Consider the following 19134-nt stretch of genomic DNA (forward strand, 5'->3'; position numbering starts at 1 on the left):
GTTGCTTGGGATATATTTCTGACAAAAATAACAAAGTCTAACTATCACCCAGTTCCGTAATATTTCATGTAAATCAAGATCCCTTTAGCCCTGCACACCTTCATCATGTGTAGAAATATCCTGTAAAATATTTTAGATGTAGTTCAAAAAACTGTACGAGGAGATAGCAGGACAAGCCATGATCCATATATTTCTGAGTAAAATGACAACGTGTAACTATCACCAATTTCCGTAATATTTCACGAAAATCAAAATTCTTTGGCCTTGCACACCTTCATCATGTGTAGAAATATCCTGTAAAATATTTCAGATGTAGTTCAAAAACTGTACGAGGAGACAGCCGGACAGGCTATGATCCATATATTTCTGAGTAAAATGACTAAGTGTAACTATCACCAATTTCCGTAATATTTCACAAAAATCAAAACCCTTTGGCGGGGAACACCTTCATCATGTGTAGAAATATCCTGTAAAATATTTTAGATGTAGTTCAGAAACTGTATGAAGAGATTGCCAGACAAGCTATGATCATGTGTAATCCAAACAGACCGCATGACAGACGAACGGACAGACAGGGGTAAATTAATACGCCCCCCGAGAGTTTGTCGCGGAGGCATAAAAAATTGTGAAATAAAAACAGATCTGACTGCAGTATGATCAACTGTTTTTATTTCAGAAGTACTTTGATTAAAAAAGTATAAAAGTGTAACATTCTTAGGGTCGCATGAAAAAAAATAGAGTAGGTCAAGTAACCGTTATCAGACTTGTACATGTAATTGCTATGATAATGCACATCAACCTGCCTAGTTTACATGAATAATTTTCCCCTGTACTAATTTCAATGTATAGTTACATTAGTAGATGCAAACATTTTTTATTGTGTTTTTCTTTCAAACAAATTATTAAAGCAATAATTTCTTATTACCATAAATTCTCCCCTTCGCTGAGCCTCAGTTCTGAAGTCGTCATAACTACCAAGGATGCTATGATCAATCACACGACCCTCTCTTGTAAACTGTGGTCCTGCATAGTCTGTATAGAGAAGATGTGGGTAAACTGAGACAATAATTAATAACATTTCTATATATATATATATATATATATTTACCAGTAGTTTTACAACAAGGAGTCATTAATTGTAAATTTCCCCTCAAGACAAAAATAGCATTGAGACCTTAATGGAACATGATTTTTTTTGTCTCCCTCATCTTCTTTCTCTCTAGAGTCTTCTTTGGATCCCTTCTCACCAGAATTACCTTTCTTTGCCTTTCTCCACTATCACCTTTGACTCACTTATCTCCATCTTTACCTTTGTTGCCTTCATCTCTCTTCACCTTCAGATACCTGATCACCTTTCTCTCTCTCCCGTCCCCATCTGTGCCCATATCTCTTTGGGATCCCTTATCTTTTGTATCACCCATCTTTACTCTGTCTCCCTCATCTCCCGTCTCTCCTTTATGACCTTTGAGACCATATCTTACAACTCACTTAACACTCAACATTTAAACATTACTTTTCCAGACCTCTTTATGTTCAATCCATCTCTTTTGACAAAATTCTTTTACAGTGTAATTTTAAATGCCATCAAAATTAAAATAAACTACAGAGTAATACCTCTGCTTTTTGTTAAATTGACGATAGAGATGAATTAATCTGTGGCCAACCAGCTCCAGTCTTTCAAAATAATACAACTAAAGATGACGGACTGTTAAATATAACATTAGGTAACACATGTTACCAAGCTTGGTACACTCCCACTCATTAAGAAAATTGATACTTGACAACAACCAAAATTACTAACAAAATATGTCCCATCTCTAAATGCCACTTGCCAAAAGTTAAAATCGATCCCCCAAATACAGTGAGAGGGACCATTTTCAGGTTTTTTCAAAGATTCTTTTAATTCTTCGGGTCTATTTGTTAATAAAATATATCAATTTCTTTATGTGAAGGGACCATTTTCTGTCCATGACCCCTGACCTTCCCAACCAATGCCAGTAAAAATCTTGGAAAGAAGATGGAGAGACAGACAAGTTGATTCCAATATACCACCCAATTGTTCAGATGGGGTCTAATTAATAAGGTTTCAAGACCATGGTCAATATAAACACATCATTAATGTTTGTGTTAACTTACTGGTAACATTCTCAAGAGGTTTAACTGTGCTGTCTGGATCAGCTGGCTTCAGAACCAAAACGGACCTCCTGTTTAAAGCAATAAAATCACTTTAAAACACTTTATTCAGACCCAGGGCAAACATGAAATACACAACTGCAGTAAACATATATACACTTTACATATAGAAATGCGTGTAACGGGAATGTGTAAATAGGTTTTTCCTTCACCCAAATATGGTAATTTTTTTTCTTGTGAAAACATAAGAGCTGTGTTAATTTAAGTAATTATGCTTCCCTCTGTTTTTGTGGAATTAACAAAAACATTTCCATATCTCTAAAACCAAAAAATGAATAGGAGAAAACAAAAAAACAAAAATTGACTAAGTCTGTTACATGTTTAATCTTGCCGATTTGGTTTTTATTGTATTCTGAGTAAACAGAGTCACATTTATTTCATTTCAAATTAGAAAAAAAAAAATAATAAAAATTTAATTTATCAAAATTCCCTACCTACCAACCCTACAAAATTCTAGAGGGGTGATCAGAAACACATTATCTTATTATTATTTTTTTTTTGAGTATAGGTTAGTAAAATACCATAAACAAGAAAATGTTTCCAACCATGTCTCCCCTAAAAACAATGCTTACCCTCATTTCAGATATATGTATGTTTACACAAATCAATTACATTCTGTTCTTTCAACAGCAATTCAATACAGTTTCCCAGATTTATATCTTTTATTTTTAAATGCCTGTACCAAGTCATGAACATTTAGATGGTTTCCAACTTTCAGGTGTTTACCCTGACATCTCCTTTAGACTGTAGACTACTGCCAGATTTTGTCGGTTTGGCAATTTATTTTTAATTTTGAAATTCTCTGTAATTCATTTTTATATTTTATCTTCAAATAAGATTGTTTTTCCCTATTTGCATATTTCTTATTATGAAAGAAAAGCCATAATTTACAAGATTTGTCTCTTTTCTTTAGGAATTGGTTTCTTCACATAATACGTGACTGTTCTCTGTTTTGTTTTCATCAAATGCTGAATGTAAACACTGGAAGCTCCTTTATATTTCAGCTGAAAAATAGAAATTCTCAGAAGTGGAATATAATTAATGAATTTTTACTTTGAGATTTGACAGATACATGTAGCTAAAATATCCTCATTACCATTATTTTACTTAGTTATTTATTTTGAAGAAGTGCCATCTTTTTGTTACCATGGTTTTTATTACTTCTGTTGTTATGGCCTTCAGGTCTTACTTAAAGGTATGTTTACACATGTTGAAGACCTTTTGGTGATTTCTGAAAGTATTTACTATTTTGTATTTAGGTTTATATGGTGATGTATTTGCTGGAATCCCTAAAGTCTTCAGGTGATCAGAAGACTACAATTCAATTTTGCAGAAATAATAGAATATCATTGAGCTGAATAATTGCAAGAAACATATTTACTGGTTATGAAAGAGGTATTGAATGATATAAAAGGAATTTGGACTATATTTTCATGTATAGTTCTGAAACAGTAAGGAAGTACCAGGCTTGTACCAGTGAAAAAAAAATGAAGGATAAAAAATCCCCCAAAATGTGTACGGTAGAAGTTGAACAACCATCAATTATTAAATGTTTTAAAACTAAAGGCTCTAGAGGACACGAACTGCTCACCTTGTCAAAAACTGTCTTGTACATGTTGTAAGTATTCAAAAATTGGACTCTTGACCCAACTGTACTTTGGCATAAGAATCATTTAATAAATAGAGAGCATCTTAATTAGTTTTCTATGCAGCCTGTTTTCAAATTATAAATTAATCAATCACAGTGATTTTTTTACTATTCAAGGGCAATAACTCCAACATCAGTCAACAGATCTTTATAAAAAAAAAATTAAGTACAGGTCTGTCTCAACATACTAATCAAGGTTTCAGCTAAACTCAACTGTTTTTAGTTGTTTGAAAAACCTTCTATTTGACCCCATGGTCTATTTTTAGTAACACCAGCTGCAATGTTTTCCGCAAGATAAAAAATCCCCATGCACAGATGTTTAAGATGTTCTATAAATATTCATGCTAAGTTTTGGAAATGTAAAATTCAGGAAAAAAATTATTTCAAGACCCATAACTCATTCATCTGATAAAGCATCTTTCTGAAAATTTCAGCATAGGTACATTCCATCATGCAGAACAATTTTACTTCCTGTCCATTTTCAGCTTAGTCCAAATGTTCTTGAGTTATTTGCAAATTTCTGCAATTTGACCCCAATGGTCTACATGTTGTATTTTAAGTAAACAGCAGCAATGTTTTTTGCCAGATCAAGGATTTCTAAAGATTTCCTAAGGAACATTAAAGCAAAGTTTTGGTAAAATCTGTCCAGTAGTTTCATAGGAGATGTCTGAAATAGTAAACAGACAATGACATGACGACACTGAAAGCAAAATTATGACAATAGCTCAAACTACCTTATTGTCAGGTGAGCTAAAAAGCTACAGTCAAAACCATGGATTATTCTAGCATTCTGCAAAATTATATCTGCACAAAATTTTGACTTTGCTTCCCTAATTTTGACTCCAAAATGGCAAATTTGTAATTTTTGCCTGAATAAGGCATTTCCCAGAATACCCAGATAAACCCCTGAAATTGTAGGCTAAACATTTTTTCTGCAAAATATTTGTTTTGAAGACATATATATTCAGATTTTAATAGATCTTATCAAAGTTTAGAATAGGTACAAAATTTTAGGGTCATGAAACAACAAGAAATTTTTTTTAGACCTTTAAGTGAGGTTTTCTTTATAGAAGATTTTTTTGCAAAATTGATAACAACTAACAACATTGTTGGCAAAAGCTGACATGGACATTGACATGGACATTTGGGTCACATATGGACTCCTTCTAGTCCGAATGAAAAGAGCCCTGATATATCAAGGGAAGGTTTTTCTACGTATGTTTCTATCTATGGGTTATATTACATACATCTTTGAGCAAATTTACATCAATGGAGAAACGACGGAAATCTTCCACCTTCGCAGGTTTCGGTTCCTCCTCCTCTTTTATCTGCATCCACTTACCTAAAAATACACATTTATAGCAAAAGTAGGAGACATATACATGTAGAAGGCAATTTCCACTCACATGTGTTACAGCCGAATTTTTGTATCAAATTTTACATTGAAATACACACAGAAGGAGTCAGTTTATCACTTTGGGATTTATAGCCAGTTACTCCTGAAACTTTTGAAAGTCCTGAAATTATACAGACTATAATTGGCAGCTTTGAAGTCAAGAGATAATACATCATACAATGTACTGAACCTAATGAAGAGTAATCAAGGGAACCCAGATTCTATCGAAAATCAAAAGAATGTAATCAAGGGACAAAGACATCATGTGTCATACGAAAAAACTATGGAAGGCCAGATTAACAAAAAATGAAAATTTTTTGAGGATTTGACTAATTAAGATATCAAATATATTTTCCCTTAAAAACATTTATCTTAGAAAAATTCAATAGAAATAATGGATATGCAGTATTTAACAATTAATGAATTATAGAAAAAGTTCACAATGGACAAATAAGCTAATTTGGGATTATTTCTTATTTACAGATATTTTAAAAAAATGAAGGAAAAACAGTATCACCCTGACAGTTAAAAATCTGCCTTATTGCAGTTCAGAATGGATATTTTGTTTGATAGTTTTTTTGTTTGTTTTGATTTTTTTGTCATTGATTTTTTAAAAAGTTGTTCACATATATAAATGATTTAATTTTCTAAGTTGGAATTGATTCAAACGAAAAATATAAAAATTAGCAAGTTTCAATCATCTAATGATTGAGATCACCATAATTAAGGGTACCCCAGTTTATAAATATATTTCCCTAGTTTTCTTACTGAAATCTCCTCCACTGATCATGAAAGACTCTAGTGACCTCACAATTGAAAATTACTTTGTTTCATAGACCACAAAAGGTTATTTCGGAGACAAATCTTGGGTCATTCATATTGAATATTGAATTCAATGTCAAGTGGGAACTCGTGGCTGAAACTTACTGGCAGTTGATTCCATCTGCTGAACTTCATTCTGAGAATTTTTTACAGCCTTTTTCAATCTTCCTGCAAGTCTTCCTTTTGCAGATCCTTTCTTAGTGGAAGATTTCTTTTTTAAATCCATAGTTCAAATATAAAAGTACGTAGAACGATCCACGACCACGTCTCCATCGACGTTACCGGGAGTCTTGACGTCGATTGTCCACGTCATGAGTCACAGTGCACTGAAAGTGCACAACCACAGGATTAAAAAAGTAAAGCAAATAAAGATTATTGTGGTAATACTAATAATGTGATTATATCTAGCGACTCGGTCATGATATACAGGCGATACCCATGCGTAACAGGCAGTCAATACACTCGCAACTATCTACTTTCACTTAGTCAGATTCCCGCGGTAATTTGACGAAAAGTAACGGTGCTTTCTAATTCCAAGTTTACCTGTCAGTATGTATTTTTGTTCCGGCTAAAATGTTACGGAAGAGTTCGGAATAAGCAGGGACACGGTTATAACTCCTTAAGGAACTTAAAGATGATTCCCGAACTTATTTGTGATAGGATTCTCCAGTTGCCAAACTATATAATAGGAGAAATATCATTATCATCAGTTTCTGACCAAAAATTAAGAAAGGAGGTTTTCAGGTCATCATTACTCATTTTTGCCAATTTTTTGCGCAATATCAAAAACACATTTTCCACCCCACCACCTTTTTGGCTGGAACTTAACTTTATATTACTGGAATTCCGTTCCTCCATACCCCAACCAAGTGAGAAAAAAAACTTGCCAGACAACTACAAGTGCTGGAGTAGGTGAATATGGAGCGAGGGGAATGTAACTGCATACAAAACATACACAACGCATGACATGAGACATATATACCAGCATTACCGGACTGAAGCCCGGACAGGACAAGAAATGCATTAATTATACAATGTACCCTATATGTAAAAACAAAAACATGGTGTGTGTTATATTCTGTCTGTCCGTATTTAAGGCTAAATCTTATGCAATAAAATTACAACAAAATTCTCCAAGCAATATGTATGTACGCAAACCCAATGTATGAAGCCCTTTACTCTATGTAGCCAGGGACTTTACATTAAATTGTGTATGAAGCCCTTTATATTATGTAGCCATGGACTTTACATTAAACTGTGTATGAAGCTCTTTACATTATATGTAGCCAGAGACTTAACATTAAACTGCGTATGAAGCCCTTTACATTATGTAGCCAGGGACTTTGTATTATACTGTGTATGAAGCCCTTCATATTATGTAGCAATGGACTTCACATGAAACTGTGTATGAAGCCCTTTACTTTGTATAGCATACGACATATTTACATTACACCACTTATACTAGTAATATAAATCTTGTCAACAAACTCTGTCTATAAACATCCAGGTATAAGAAATTTAATAGGTTGTATTATATAGCTTTAAAACAGTAATCGAAAATGGCGGATATGGAAACATCCCTGAGCAAAGAAGGAGAAATGCTATGGACCAACGATCAAAGTAAGTTATACATATTTCACTACAAATCTTATTTCATTTTTTCTTTCCCTTGAGAAAATGTTTTATTGAAAGAAAAATTTCTTCTGATGGAATTTTTAAATGGCATATGGGCGTTCCGATTTGAGATGCATTTGTAAGTAAAAAGGGAAAAACGATAAATATTCATAATAACTATCGTCAGATCATGATTGGTAATTGAAAACAATGAAATTGAAAAATCATATTATTTTTTAATTTCTGCAGAATTAATTATACAATGTTATAATTAATGAGGCGTAGATTAAATGTAATAAAATACAAAAATTGTGAATGTCGATATACTGTAAACCAGGAATAAGTAACTCTCATCAGCGGCATTAGAATCAAACATGTAGGAGGTTTTATAATACTTGGTTAACTTGTATACAAGAAGTACAGTCATTGAATATATACCAAACTATTCACATTCAATTTGTACTATACACAGTCATGTAGTAAATATAACGTATTTTTCATATATAATTATGAATATAAGGTACATGTACATATTCATTGTATCTCCCGTCATTTTATTTAAGCCTATCTCATTATTCCATTCTTAAGAGGAAACGATGCATGCCCGTACTATGTGGACGATTGTTTATTTAAAGAGGGGTTGTATTTATATGTAGGAGGGGGCCAAATAACATGCAAATGTTGTTTTGAGCGAACAAAATATGTTTAAAATGTAAGATAAAATATTCATTGTCAAATATCAACGGTTCAAATATTGTTTTTATTAGAATCATGATCAGTTATTAATAACATTGATAAAGGCATTCCGAATAAACCTAAGATACATGTTTTATGCAACTAAACAGATTTATATACCGTTGACCCTTTTTTCAGAGCGCCGAACACAGGACTGTGCTTTTGATAAGAACACACACACACACATACACACAAAACACATACACACATAATAGCAGTAATTTCTATTAACCGGAGCTTAGGAACAACGGATGACTACAAGTTTGTGATTTTGGTTTGGAGCTGCAGATTCTGAGTAATAAATACCATAATCAGTGAACAAAGAAATCAGGCAAGGATCGTACATGCAAAGAAACCCTCTCGGTAATCTCAGACACCCCTTAACAACTTTCAAAATTACCGAAGTGAATAAGTACATATATACAGGCTCACATAGGGAGTGTATCTGATAGGCTAAATTGAGCTATTCCTAAATTAATATACAAACGGAAGTAACATATAGATATGATGAATTTGAACTTTAAGTCGGGAAATACTAGTTTAGTTCAGTTTATAGTTTATAACGACATTTATTTGCTCAAAAGCATTTCTATTTTATTCCTCATCAAAGAATATTAGTTTCACTTGGCTCTCTTTACCGCTAATGAGCTAATGAACATGAACTTCTATCGGCAGATTTCATCCGGCAAAATTTTGTGAAAGAATTTCTCGGAACTCAGAGTACTTGAGAATATTTGTATTTAATAAAACTCATGTCAAGAAGAATGCTTGAAAACTTGAAAGTTCCGCACACTCGTTAAATCTGTAGTCGTTTTCGGAACTCATGATTACATTGTACTGGTAAAGAATTGTTTTAGTAGTCAGCTGTTCACATAATTCAACGGTACTGATTGGAATGAACTTCCTATTAACGTAACATACCAGTATATGTTTGAAGTGATTAGAAATCAGATAGATTTAAGATAATCGGTCATCACGAACATTGTATCAGTTTCCCCATCAGTCACCAGATCCTACTGGTTCACTAGTCAATATGAGTAAGCTTATTTGAAAGGCTACATTATCACATCATTAAGACTCGTATTACATGAACATTCGAAGCAATAGTATTATTTAATTAATATCATTTTACTGGTAAAGAATTATATATTGACAAGTTTTAGATATGACATGAAAGAATGAGTAAGATATACGTTTGGAAACGCTAACCCAATTATTAACGTCATGTTATGTAAATCACGTTACCCGGGCACGGAGATGAATGTCCCATCGCAGATCAACTTACAGTATATTTACATGCACTTTTTTAAGGCTCAAATAAAGTCCTGTACAAAATCGGGCAAGTCATTTAAAACTGAAACTCGTGCATGAAATGACAGACGACTTTTAAGTGTACTGCAAAAATGGTTCTCTGTGCTATGAATGGCAATTTGCTTCTTCTTACCTGATATAACTGGGAAGAAGAAAGTTTCTAGTTTTGCATTTTGAAAGAGTAGTTTCTTCGTTTTGTTTTCATGTAGCGAGGTCCAATTAAATCAAGTATTTTCCTTGATGTTAATGGTACTGGTTTATTTGTCTTACTGTGTTTTAATCATCGCATGACTCTTACAAATACCGATATATAAATACAGTGTAGGTCTCAGATTACACGAGTTCAGTCGTAGGAGACTATATATCCACAGAGATTATGGACCAAAAAACAAATTAAAGTAGTCACAAAAGATTTAAAAATCGATGACAAGAGACCAACTAACGTCACATGCTACCTACTGACTGCGTTACTCGTCATTATATGTAATCTTACACTGAAGGTTTAAAATTTGTCGTCATTTTAGTGTAACTAGACAGGAGAGGACCCTGAAATATATGGCAGGACCAGATTGGGGAAGCTTAAAGTTTGCTATTTTTGTTTCAATTTTTTCTCAAAATAAACAGTTTTGCAATAAAATGGGAGATTACAATCCGGAATCTAACAGAGTTGCCTCTTCATGTTAGATGTAGAATTGTGCATTGGTATGAATTATATGAACTGAGTTTGTTGGGATTCTTCTTATAATCCCTCTTGGAAAGCAGGAGGTATATTTTAGAGATCATGCAGTCCATCTATTTCTCCGTTCGCCGTCTCCTGTTTTCATCTGTAACTCCTCTCAAATTGCTGACTTTCATACATTCTTCTTCACATATGCCATTGTGCATCTCTTATACTGTTTTTCAATTTGAATTACTTTTGGGATTTTCTAAATGGTTTCTAGGGAGGAAGGTGATCACCTATGAATTTCGCTTTTCTCCATAAAACCATTTTACCACCAACATCCATCCACAATTAGCAATGTAGTTATGGTTTCGCCGTACTCTGCACGTTTTCAGATCGGTACACATGTATATATAGGGCTGTAATGACAGCACATAATGGAAGACATCCCTGACTACATCTCAAAAAAAAATATTTCTGTTTTGTATATAAACTTTCGATCGATCGAGAGAGAGAGAGATAACAGTTACACTGACGGATCGGAAACCCCTTTTCAAAATCTCATATATTTGGATCTGTTCTGAAACTCAATATACAGTAGGATATGTAACCTTCAAATATGATTGTCAAATCGGTGCATATAAAACCGCAACGAATAAAAATGTCACCAAAATACAATCATTCACAGGCTGTATACATAATAAATAGTTATGTTTTGTGTCAAAATAAGAACAAATGTTTCCTGGGGCATAACAGTTTGACTTTTCCCGGAAACTTGTTAAATTTGTCAAATAATTTAATATTAGGATAACTGAGTGTAGCTCTATAGGTACATGTAAGTTTTATTTTTTTAATTATCTTACTATGATGAAAGTGATAGCTTTTAAAAGTGAAAAATTGGGGGGGGGGTCTTTGTACGGGAGTTATACATGTGAACCCTCTTCTTGTTGGACATTTTCGTTTAGAATTAGTCTATTAGTAAAACTTCTCCCTCTTTTCATACTTTTTGTGTTCGTTAGTTACATGTAGAAGCAACCCTTTCTTCCTTCAGAATTATTTACAGACAGGTTGAAATCCTAGAGATATAGTAAGTGTTCAAATTCACACTTGCGAATTTCTGAGGAACGAGTCATTGAAAAAGCAAAATTTAGTAGAAATCCGAAATTTGAAATGCATTTTTTAATCAATCCCGGAATGGTGTGATGATGAATAAGTTCATATGTTTCACACGTGGAGCATTTAAAATATCATGTGTAAGTTTTTGTAAGAATCAGGCAAGATAAAAACAAATCAGAAACATGCATGTCTGATAGTACAATTCCACTCAAGGATACTTTCACTATTTGAAAACAGTTATATAATGTACAATGTCCATTTTCTGTTCATTTCAATGAAATTATATTGAATTTGATGGTACAAATATTCACATTGTTTATTTCTATTCAATACTAAGTTTCACCCACTGCCTGATTCTTACATAATCTGACATTTTAAAAATTAACGACCCAGAAACAGCCTATATTCATATGTACTGAAGTTAGAACAACATAATAAGGTTGTGAAATTCTTAACAAGATTGGATCCAAAAATTTTGAAAGGGGTAGAGAAAAAAACGCGCGTGTGTCTGTTGGGGTAGGGTGGTTGAGGAGAGAAGTACACAGGCAAATATGCCACACATGAGAATCATATGGTTTGCATCATATGATTATCATATAAATCGAACACCATGATAACCATATGTTTCGGTATACATATGATTATCGCATGATTATCATATGATAATCATGTGTTTTTCACAAACATATTATTGTCATGTATTTTAAGCCCTTTATCTATCCCGGACTTGACTTTTCATGAGCAACTCAGCGGGTGTTTCTAGAAAAGCAGAGAACGCTTACCCTACCGGTGCACCTGGTTCATGCTCCCAGTTTTTAGTGGAGTCCGAGTTGCTTATTTGCTTTTGTTACTTTGTATGTATGATTTTAGTTACTTTATGTTCTTTGTTGTGTATGTCTGTTTTCCATGTCAGGTCTTTGTCCCTGGATTACATACTTTTGATTACCGCTGTAACCTTGGTTCCCTTGATTACTCTTACATGTAAGCCTAAATTACCATATGAGAATCATATGATTTAAGAATTGGCTATGATAAAAAATTGTCTATTGAAAAATAACATAAATTTTCCATGTGCATATTGTCTATTGCGTGAAGTGCAATTCTTATAAATTAATTTTAAAACATATTTTTATCTTTAAACATGAGAAACGTAGCTCTTCATTTAACTGAATAGGGGGGTGTCAATATTTTTTTATCCATTGAGATATAACAAAATAGTTTTAACCAATCAGATTACAGCATTTATCTCAAATTGATTTATAATCATATGACTATCATTTGTTCAATATCATATGATTGTCATATGATTACCATATGATTATCATATGAATCGAGCACCATATGATTATCATATGTGGCACTTTTGGCTGTGTACATGTGATATTATTTGCTCATTTTTGCTAGAATTTTGCACACAAGTACAAAAAAATAAGGGGCCAAAAACCAGAACCCACTCCTGGACTCGCCAAAGGGTAAAGTGATTAAAGTGGCCAGTTAGATATGACTAATACAAAAGCCAAATCATGTATAATGACAGTTACTGGTGTACTTTTACCTGCATGGGCATGTAACTTAAAGTCTGTTTACATTGACTCAATAATGATTAATTTGGAATATTTTTTATATACAACATAGTAAAATTAGGGGTTTATAAAGCTATGACTATTCAATGTTCAACAGTAAAGCAAATCGAATATTAACAAACAGGAAAGAATGCAAAACATATTTTTTTTCCAAATTCATAAAATTCATTGTATTACACTCCTAACACACGTAATTTAAAACTTAAAATAACTTGAACAGAGAACAGGGTAGATTCCCAATCGATAATAAATCATTTAAATCTCTTTCTGTATTATATGTTGTAAACATGCAGCGGGTTACTTACGTAGTTTTACGATTATTACGCCTACTACAGGGGTTTAAAGGCGATTGTTTTAGGTTCAAGCAGACATTTTGGACTGTGATATGTTCACTTATACATTAGGCTTAGTGGAAGGGGTTTAACAAACTGGTAAGCTTGTTTTTTCCTTCTCTTCTTTTCGCTGAAAGTTTGTTTATTGGTGAAGGGTGTGTGTGAATCATACAAAAATGTATAACACAGCAAACACATGACGTTTTGTCGACGTCAGAAATTTGTCATATTAGATAAATATTCTAAAATATATCGGTATTTTATTAAAATTGAAACACTTCTTATCGTGCTAATTAAAGTAATGAAACAAAGAGGATGGTATTGAGTACAGAATGTTGCCTTATTTTAGGGTGTAATTGATCTAATGAACTCACTTCTGAATTGTAATGTATACAAAATGTACATAAGCAAGCATTGTCTGCAATACGTACATACAACAATGTATGACATTTAAGTGATTTAGAAAAAAAACTTCATTAAAAAAAACTTAATTAATCCAGTAAATTTTCCACCTGCTCGCGGTGGTCCATTATCACATAGTATAGTTCTAATGCATTATAATTCATGCAGATTAAAACAAAACCCATACGAGTTCATTACTTCGATGGCAGACCAAAAATGTTGATTCAGAAGTTTGTTCATTACGTGCAGAAGTTCGACAAAATGGACCCCCTTGTACTTGTATAAATATTCAAATCCAAACCGTTTTATACACTTCTGTATCTGCATCTGTTCCTTACAATCATATATAACTGACTATTTACAATGGATAATGTATGCAATTGTGTTCATTTGTTAATGGCTGGTTTTAGTTTGCGTTCTAATTGTTTTGCTTTTAAAAAAAAGTTACTTTTTTTTTATTCCAGATACAATGGATTACCGGTTTTCACATCACTGTGGAGAGAATGTAGACCTTTCTAAGGAGAAGTTTAAAGCGTCGTGGACACACAGATTCTCTGATGGCGTCGCTTTCTCGTGTCAACCAATACAGAACTACACTAGACTTAAGCTTGATCTTGCTGGAACTGGGCATGCTTATGTTGGAACGATTTCACGTGACCCTGAAACAATCAAATGCATGCGCAACACTCTGTCGCATGACGTTAACGTTCTGAAGGAGATGAAAGTCCATAAACGTCTTTGTGCAGTTGACATTAAAACATTGAACAAAGACGGCCGTCAACATGTTTCATTCAACTTTCCGGGCGAGGAAAAACACAAAGAAGCAGACGAAGACATTTGGCTATTCCTGTACATCAAATTTGGGGATTTAGTTGCAGTCATTCGTAAGTTCAAAATGCTGATGAAGTACAATGTTATTATTTCCTCATTTTTGGCAAAAGTTTCAGAATTTGTGCTATATTTTTCAACAACAAATGCCTATCCCGACCTCCGAAACACCCTTTGGACTCGCTACTGCAATTCTAATGTAAAAAAATAGAATGGGGCCTGCAGACCGTGCGTTCATATAGAAACAAGTGTTATTTGATATTGATACAATGTAATAGCAAACAGTCAATAGTCGCGTCGGTTAAAAAATAGGTGTACAACCAGACTATATCATTTGAAATAAGAAAAAAAAAGGGACAGACAAAACATTCATATTTCAACCAATTTAGCGGCTGTGCAAAAGAAAAGAAGTATACATGCAAAGTATTTCTACGAAGAGCAAATGCATCATAGTACGTTATAACCTGATACGGTGCAGTACTTTCAAGGTACGATCTGACGTGTCTTTTATTATTGTTTCAGTCATATATGTAATAATTGTCCCTTGTGGATCCTTAATCGGAAATTAAGAATTTTTGATTTTGGTTAAGGTCAAACCAGAAAAAAAATACGTTGAAACAAATTTGCAAATTGAAAAAAATGATTATATGAAAATAGGAGGTGAGACAGTCATCCACCAAAAGCCAAACAACAAACAATTAAACTTCAATAAAGTTACAGAACATAAAATCACTACAGGAAAAAAATGTACGTTTTATTGGCGAGGTGTGTGGGGGTGGGGGGAGGGGCTGGGATCTTCTTGAAAAGAATATTCCAGATTTAGTAGAAAAAAATATTTACTCCTTCATTGAAAAAAAAAAAAAAAATATTAATCTTTATTATCTCCTTCACTTTGCTGCTGAAATATAAATACGAATAGCGCTGGTGCAAATAATTCTGATTCCGCCTCAGATACTAGGTCCTATTAAGATAAAAATTGTCGGTGCCTAAAGGTATATCGTTTATATCTCGTGTCTGTATTTTTTACTTGTCATAGCCATTGTCGTCTACAATTATTAATATTATCTAAAACATTCTGTAAGATAAATGATATCAGATTTATAGTTTAATTTAAATATAAATCATGGAAAATTTATTGACAAAGTTTCTTGTGTAAATATTGTGTTTTAAGTTGTTTACAAACGAGTTGCTTGTCGACAGCCTATACATGTAATATATTGTATTGAATGTAGATAATATTTTTGCTGGTGAATTGAAACTCTCTACATAAGGGGTTGATTGCTTACAATAACATATATATCTATTCGATCATTCAAAACTATGCTTACTATACATTATACACAATAGGGTCTGCATGTTCTATTCTCATCCTTTCAAACCATCTGAAACTCTACGAGGATACATGACACTGGAACGGAGTCAGAAAAGTGTAACAATATTGATCTCGTCACGGAATATTATTGAAGGGAGTGGGTATTGTCTTTCAATTGTCCCTTTATATACCAACATACAAAGTGAATTGCCAGCCCCCTAAACCCTTCTGGCCTATATGTGTCACTGGCGACATCAGGATGAATTTCTGATATTACAACATAATTTAGAATTAGATGTCTATTTTACATAACTATACACATGTAGAATTTTACTTTCGATATTAAAACCAAAAAGGATCATCAAGAGAAATTATCAAGACAAGTTGCAGCATTTGTTATGTATTGTTTCAGATTCTGATGATACAAAACACCGAAGTTTCCATCACGTGACCGGAAGTAACATTCACTGCATGGATCAAGACCGGCGTTCTATAAAATTACAAGTGGAGAACCCGTCAGCCGTCTGCTGCCTGAATAAACGACTTAAACCGGGTTATTCAGTCACGATTAAGATAAAACCACTAGCAGAGAATGGCCACGTACCTAGTCGCTGCCATTTAAAACTGGGAATAGTTGACCTTGACCCTTCTGAGCTTAGATCATGTGACCCAGAATCTTTCGTTGTTGACAGAAAAATTGCCATGCCTAAACGATGGACAATTCTTCAAAAATTCGCTAAAGAAAATATTGAAGGAGCGTTAAAAGTATATTTAACTAATACTGGCGAACTTTTTTTTAAACATGACTCGGGAATAGAAGGAACCCACAAATGTCGTGTGAAGGATTTAAGCGCGGGCGTTCTTGTGATACTAGATTTATTTAGATCGGAAGCTACTGTAACGACCTCTAATGACGAGGACAGTTATGAAACGGTAGAAAAAGACTACGATTATGTCATGCCGGATGAGAAAATTGTCGAAAAGGTGAAGGATAGGCTTAGAATTTCGGATAAAAAACATGAAAAAGAACGACTTCCTAAAGTAAATGAAGGCTACATAAAAATGGTTGACATGAAACAATCTGAGGAAGAAATTGACAAAATTATTTCTGCATGTAAGCGCAGTCCTCGTCTCAAAAGGGGCAAGGGTGAAGGTAGGAAAATCCCTTCACCTGCTAACTTTGAAATGTGCAAGTAATTATAATTGGTTAAATTGGGTGAACTATTTTTGTATAATTTAATATTGTATTTTGATCGTGTTTACAAACTAGTCGGGCTGCATGTTTGATAGTGGGATTATGCCCCAGTGGCGCCCATGTATACGAATCAAATAACAGAGAAGTGATCATACCAATTTGTGTAGACCTTTGAGTGTTAGCTGCAGGTAATTAATGCGTTACATGTACTGGCGGGAAGTGGGCTTGGGGTAATACAAAAACATTTGTACATTATTGGCATGAACAAAGACTAAAAACCCCGCAGTTCATACAAAATGGTCTATCGATATGGAGCTTGATGATTTTATAAATACATTAAACAGAAATAAGACATAAGCTTATCCAAAGAATCTTCCAAAGTCGGGGAAAAGTGAATGATTTTACGCGACGTTATCCGATTGTCAAACGACATATGATTTAAATAACGCCTGAGAATTTCGAAATGTTTGTCTGCAGCGGTTAGTAAGAGAGGAAATGAACCTTTGCCGCTGCGTTGAGCTTGAAACTTGTCGGTATACAATATTTATCAAACGTTCACTTTTTTGAACATTATTGTCTCGTATGTGATTTTGGGTTGTGCAATATTTTTAGTATTTATAATACTTGAATTGAATGCGTCAATACTTTTTGTGTATAATTAACAGTACATCTTGTCAACTGAATTCTAATTTACATATAGTTCTGTATAAATAAATACTGTAACTAAATAGTGTTTCCTTCTTGTGTAAGGTGATTCACCGCTAACAAGACTGAATCAGGAAAACTCGGGGTATATCTAATATTGACACCAAAACTGACACCGACTAAAGCTTATATAAAGTCATTACGTGACTTTAACGACCTATACATGTATATTGATTTTATGCAAATTCAAATTCAATTCTAATTTTTATCAATCAAATCATGGTCCTTCAGGGGGCACTTACATGCACATTAATAACCATCAGATGACATACTAAAACATTACAATATAGAGACACAACATGATATATGGTATTCATGTAGCACAATAGATGCATATGCATCTATTGTACTATTGGCGACCATTAAAAGCAGAATTGACGCCTACAACAAGTTAATCACCTTCACAGTTGCTCATTTACTTTTGTTACTTTGTATGTATGATTTTAGTTACTTTATGTTCTTTGTTGTGTATATCTGTTTTCCATGTCTTGTCTTTGTCCCTGGATTACATCCGCTATAACCTTGGTTCCCTTGATTACTCCTTCACAGACCTAGACATGTATAACCACTTTCTGACTTACTGGACGTACATTTGTATTACTACGCTATTTTATGGACCCTGCTACGGTGTATGCAGGATTTGTAATCTCTATTTCAGCATGAATATTACTTAGGGTACCAATCCGTGAATACTGTTTTAATGTGCATAAAGAGGTTGTGGTTTAGCAATGTGTGACAGTTTGGTTGTGGTACTAATCTGTGACTACTGTTCTAATTTGCATAACGAGGTAGGGATTGTTTGGTATGTTTTGTGGCATATTGCAGATGTTTCGTACACAGGCCCGTTTGATCAGCAGACCCTGTTTAGCACTGGTCGGAAACTAAGCATGATAGTTGTCAAGTTGGATCACAAAAACAACAGACCACAGGTAGTCATGTCACACCAATTGGACAATTTATTCTGCCTGCGAGCAAACCAGATGAAACTTCAGGCGCGTAACTGAGGCCAAATTGAAGTGTAGGCAAAATGACGGCAGGTCCAGGGCGGAGCCTTGGTAAGGGGTCCAGGCGGGGGGGGGGGCGAAGCTTCTCCCCCCCCCGAAGCTCCGCGGAGATAGCGTTTTATAGCATCATTTATGCCTCTCCTGGATGTATTTTATCTCTCAAAAAAAAAAAATTGGCAAAATTAAGTGCAGGCAAAAGCTTTTTTGCCTAACGGCAGCTACGCGCCTGGACTTTTTACCTCATGTACTCAGTTTTTCGAATGTTTGGTACATTTAT

General features: G+C 33.9%; 2 protein-coding genes across 6 annotated transcripts in view; one reads left to right on the plus strand and one right to left on the minus strand.

Moving 5' to 3' along the window:
- Nucleotides 1–6361, minus strand: part of LOC148597609 (MYCBP-associated protein-like) — a 43623-nt gene extending 37262 nt beyond the window's left edge. For 2 of the 4 annotated variants that reach the window (XM_088563527.1, XM_088563529.1), the window contains exons 1-5: nucleotides 6165–6360; nucleotides 5089–5183; nucleotides 3085–3197; nucleotides 2137–2204; nucleotides 926–1032 (exon numbers count right to left, since the gene is read on the minus strand). In XM_088563527.1, the coding sequence (XP_088419653.1) occupies nucleotides 926–1032; nucleotides 2137–2204; nucleotides 3085–3197; nucleotides 5089–5183; nucleotides 6165–6285 (504 nt within the window). In that variant the 5' untranslated portion in view covers nucleotides 6286–6360. Of the gene's footprint in view, nucleotides 1–925; nucleotides 1033–2136; nucleotides 2205–3084; nucleotides 3198–5088; nucleotides 5184–6164 lie in introns of all 4 variants that reach the window. The other 2 variants (XM_088563526.1, XM_088563528.1) reach the window with 2 other exon arrangements.
- Nucleotides 6362–7545: 1184 nt separating this feature from the next.
- Nucleotides 7546–17876, plus strand: LOC148597610 (uncharacterized). Of its 2 annotated transcripts, none has more exons than XM_088563748.1 (3): nucleotides 7546–7679; nucleotides 14278–14697; nucleotides 16366–17876. In XM_088563748.1, the coding sequence occupies exons 1-3, from the start codon at nucleotides 7619–7621 to the stop codon at nucleotides 17148–17150; spliced, it is 1266 nt and encodes a 421-aa protein (XP_088419874.1). In that variant the 5' UTR covers nucleotides 7546–7618; the 3' UTR covers nucleotides 17151–17876. The 2 variants fall into 2 exon arrangements, with proteins under 2 accessions (XP_088419874.1, XP_088419875.1); XM_088563749.1 differs by lacking the exon at nucleotides 7546–7679 and adding an exon at nucleotides 13351–13510.
- The last annotated feature ends 1258 nt before the right edge of the window (nucleotides 17877–19134 follow it).

Source organism: Perna viridis, chromosome 15 (genome assembly GCF_037379345.1).
Source record: "Perna viridis isolate PV_CMFRI_1.1 ecotype Kerala chromosome 15, ASM3737934v1, whole genome shotgun sequence".
NCBI classification, from domain to species: domain Eukaryota; kingdom Metazoa; phylum Mollusca; class Bivalvia; order Mytilida; family Mytilidae; genus Perna; species Perna viridis.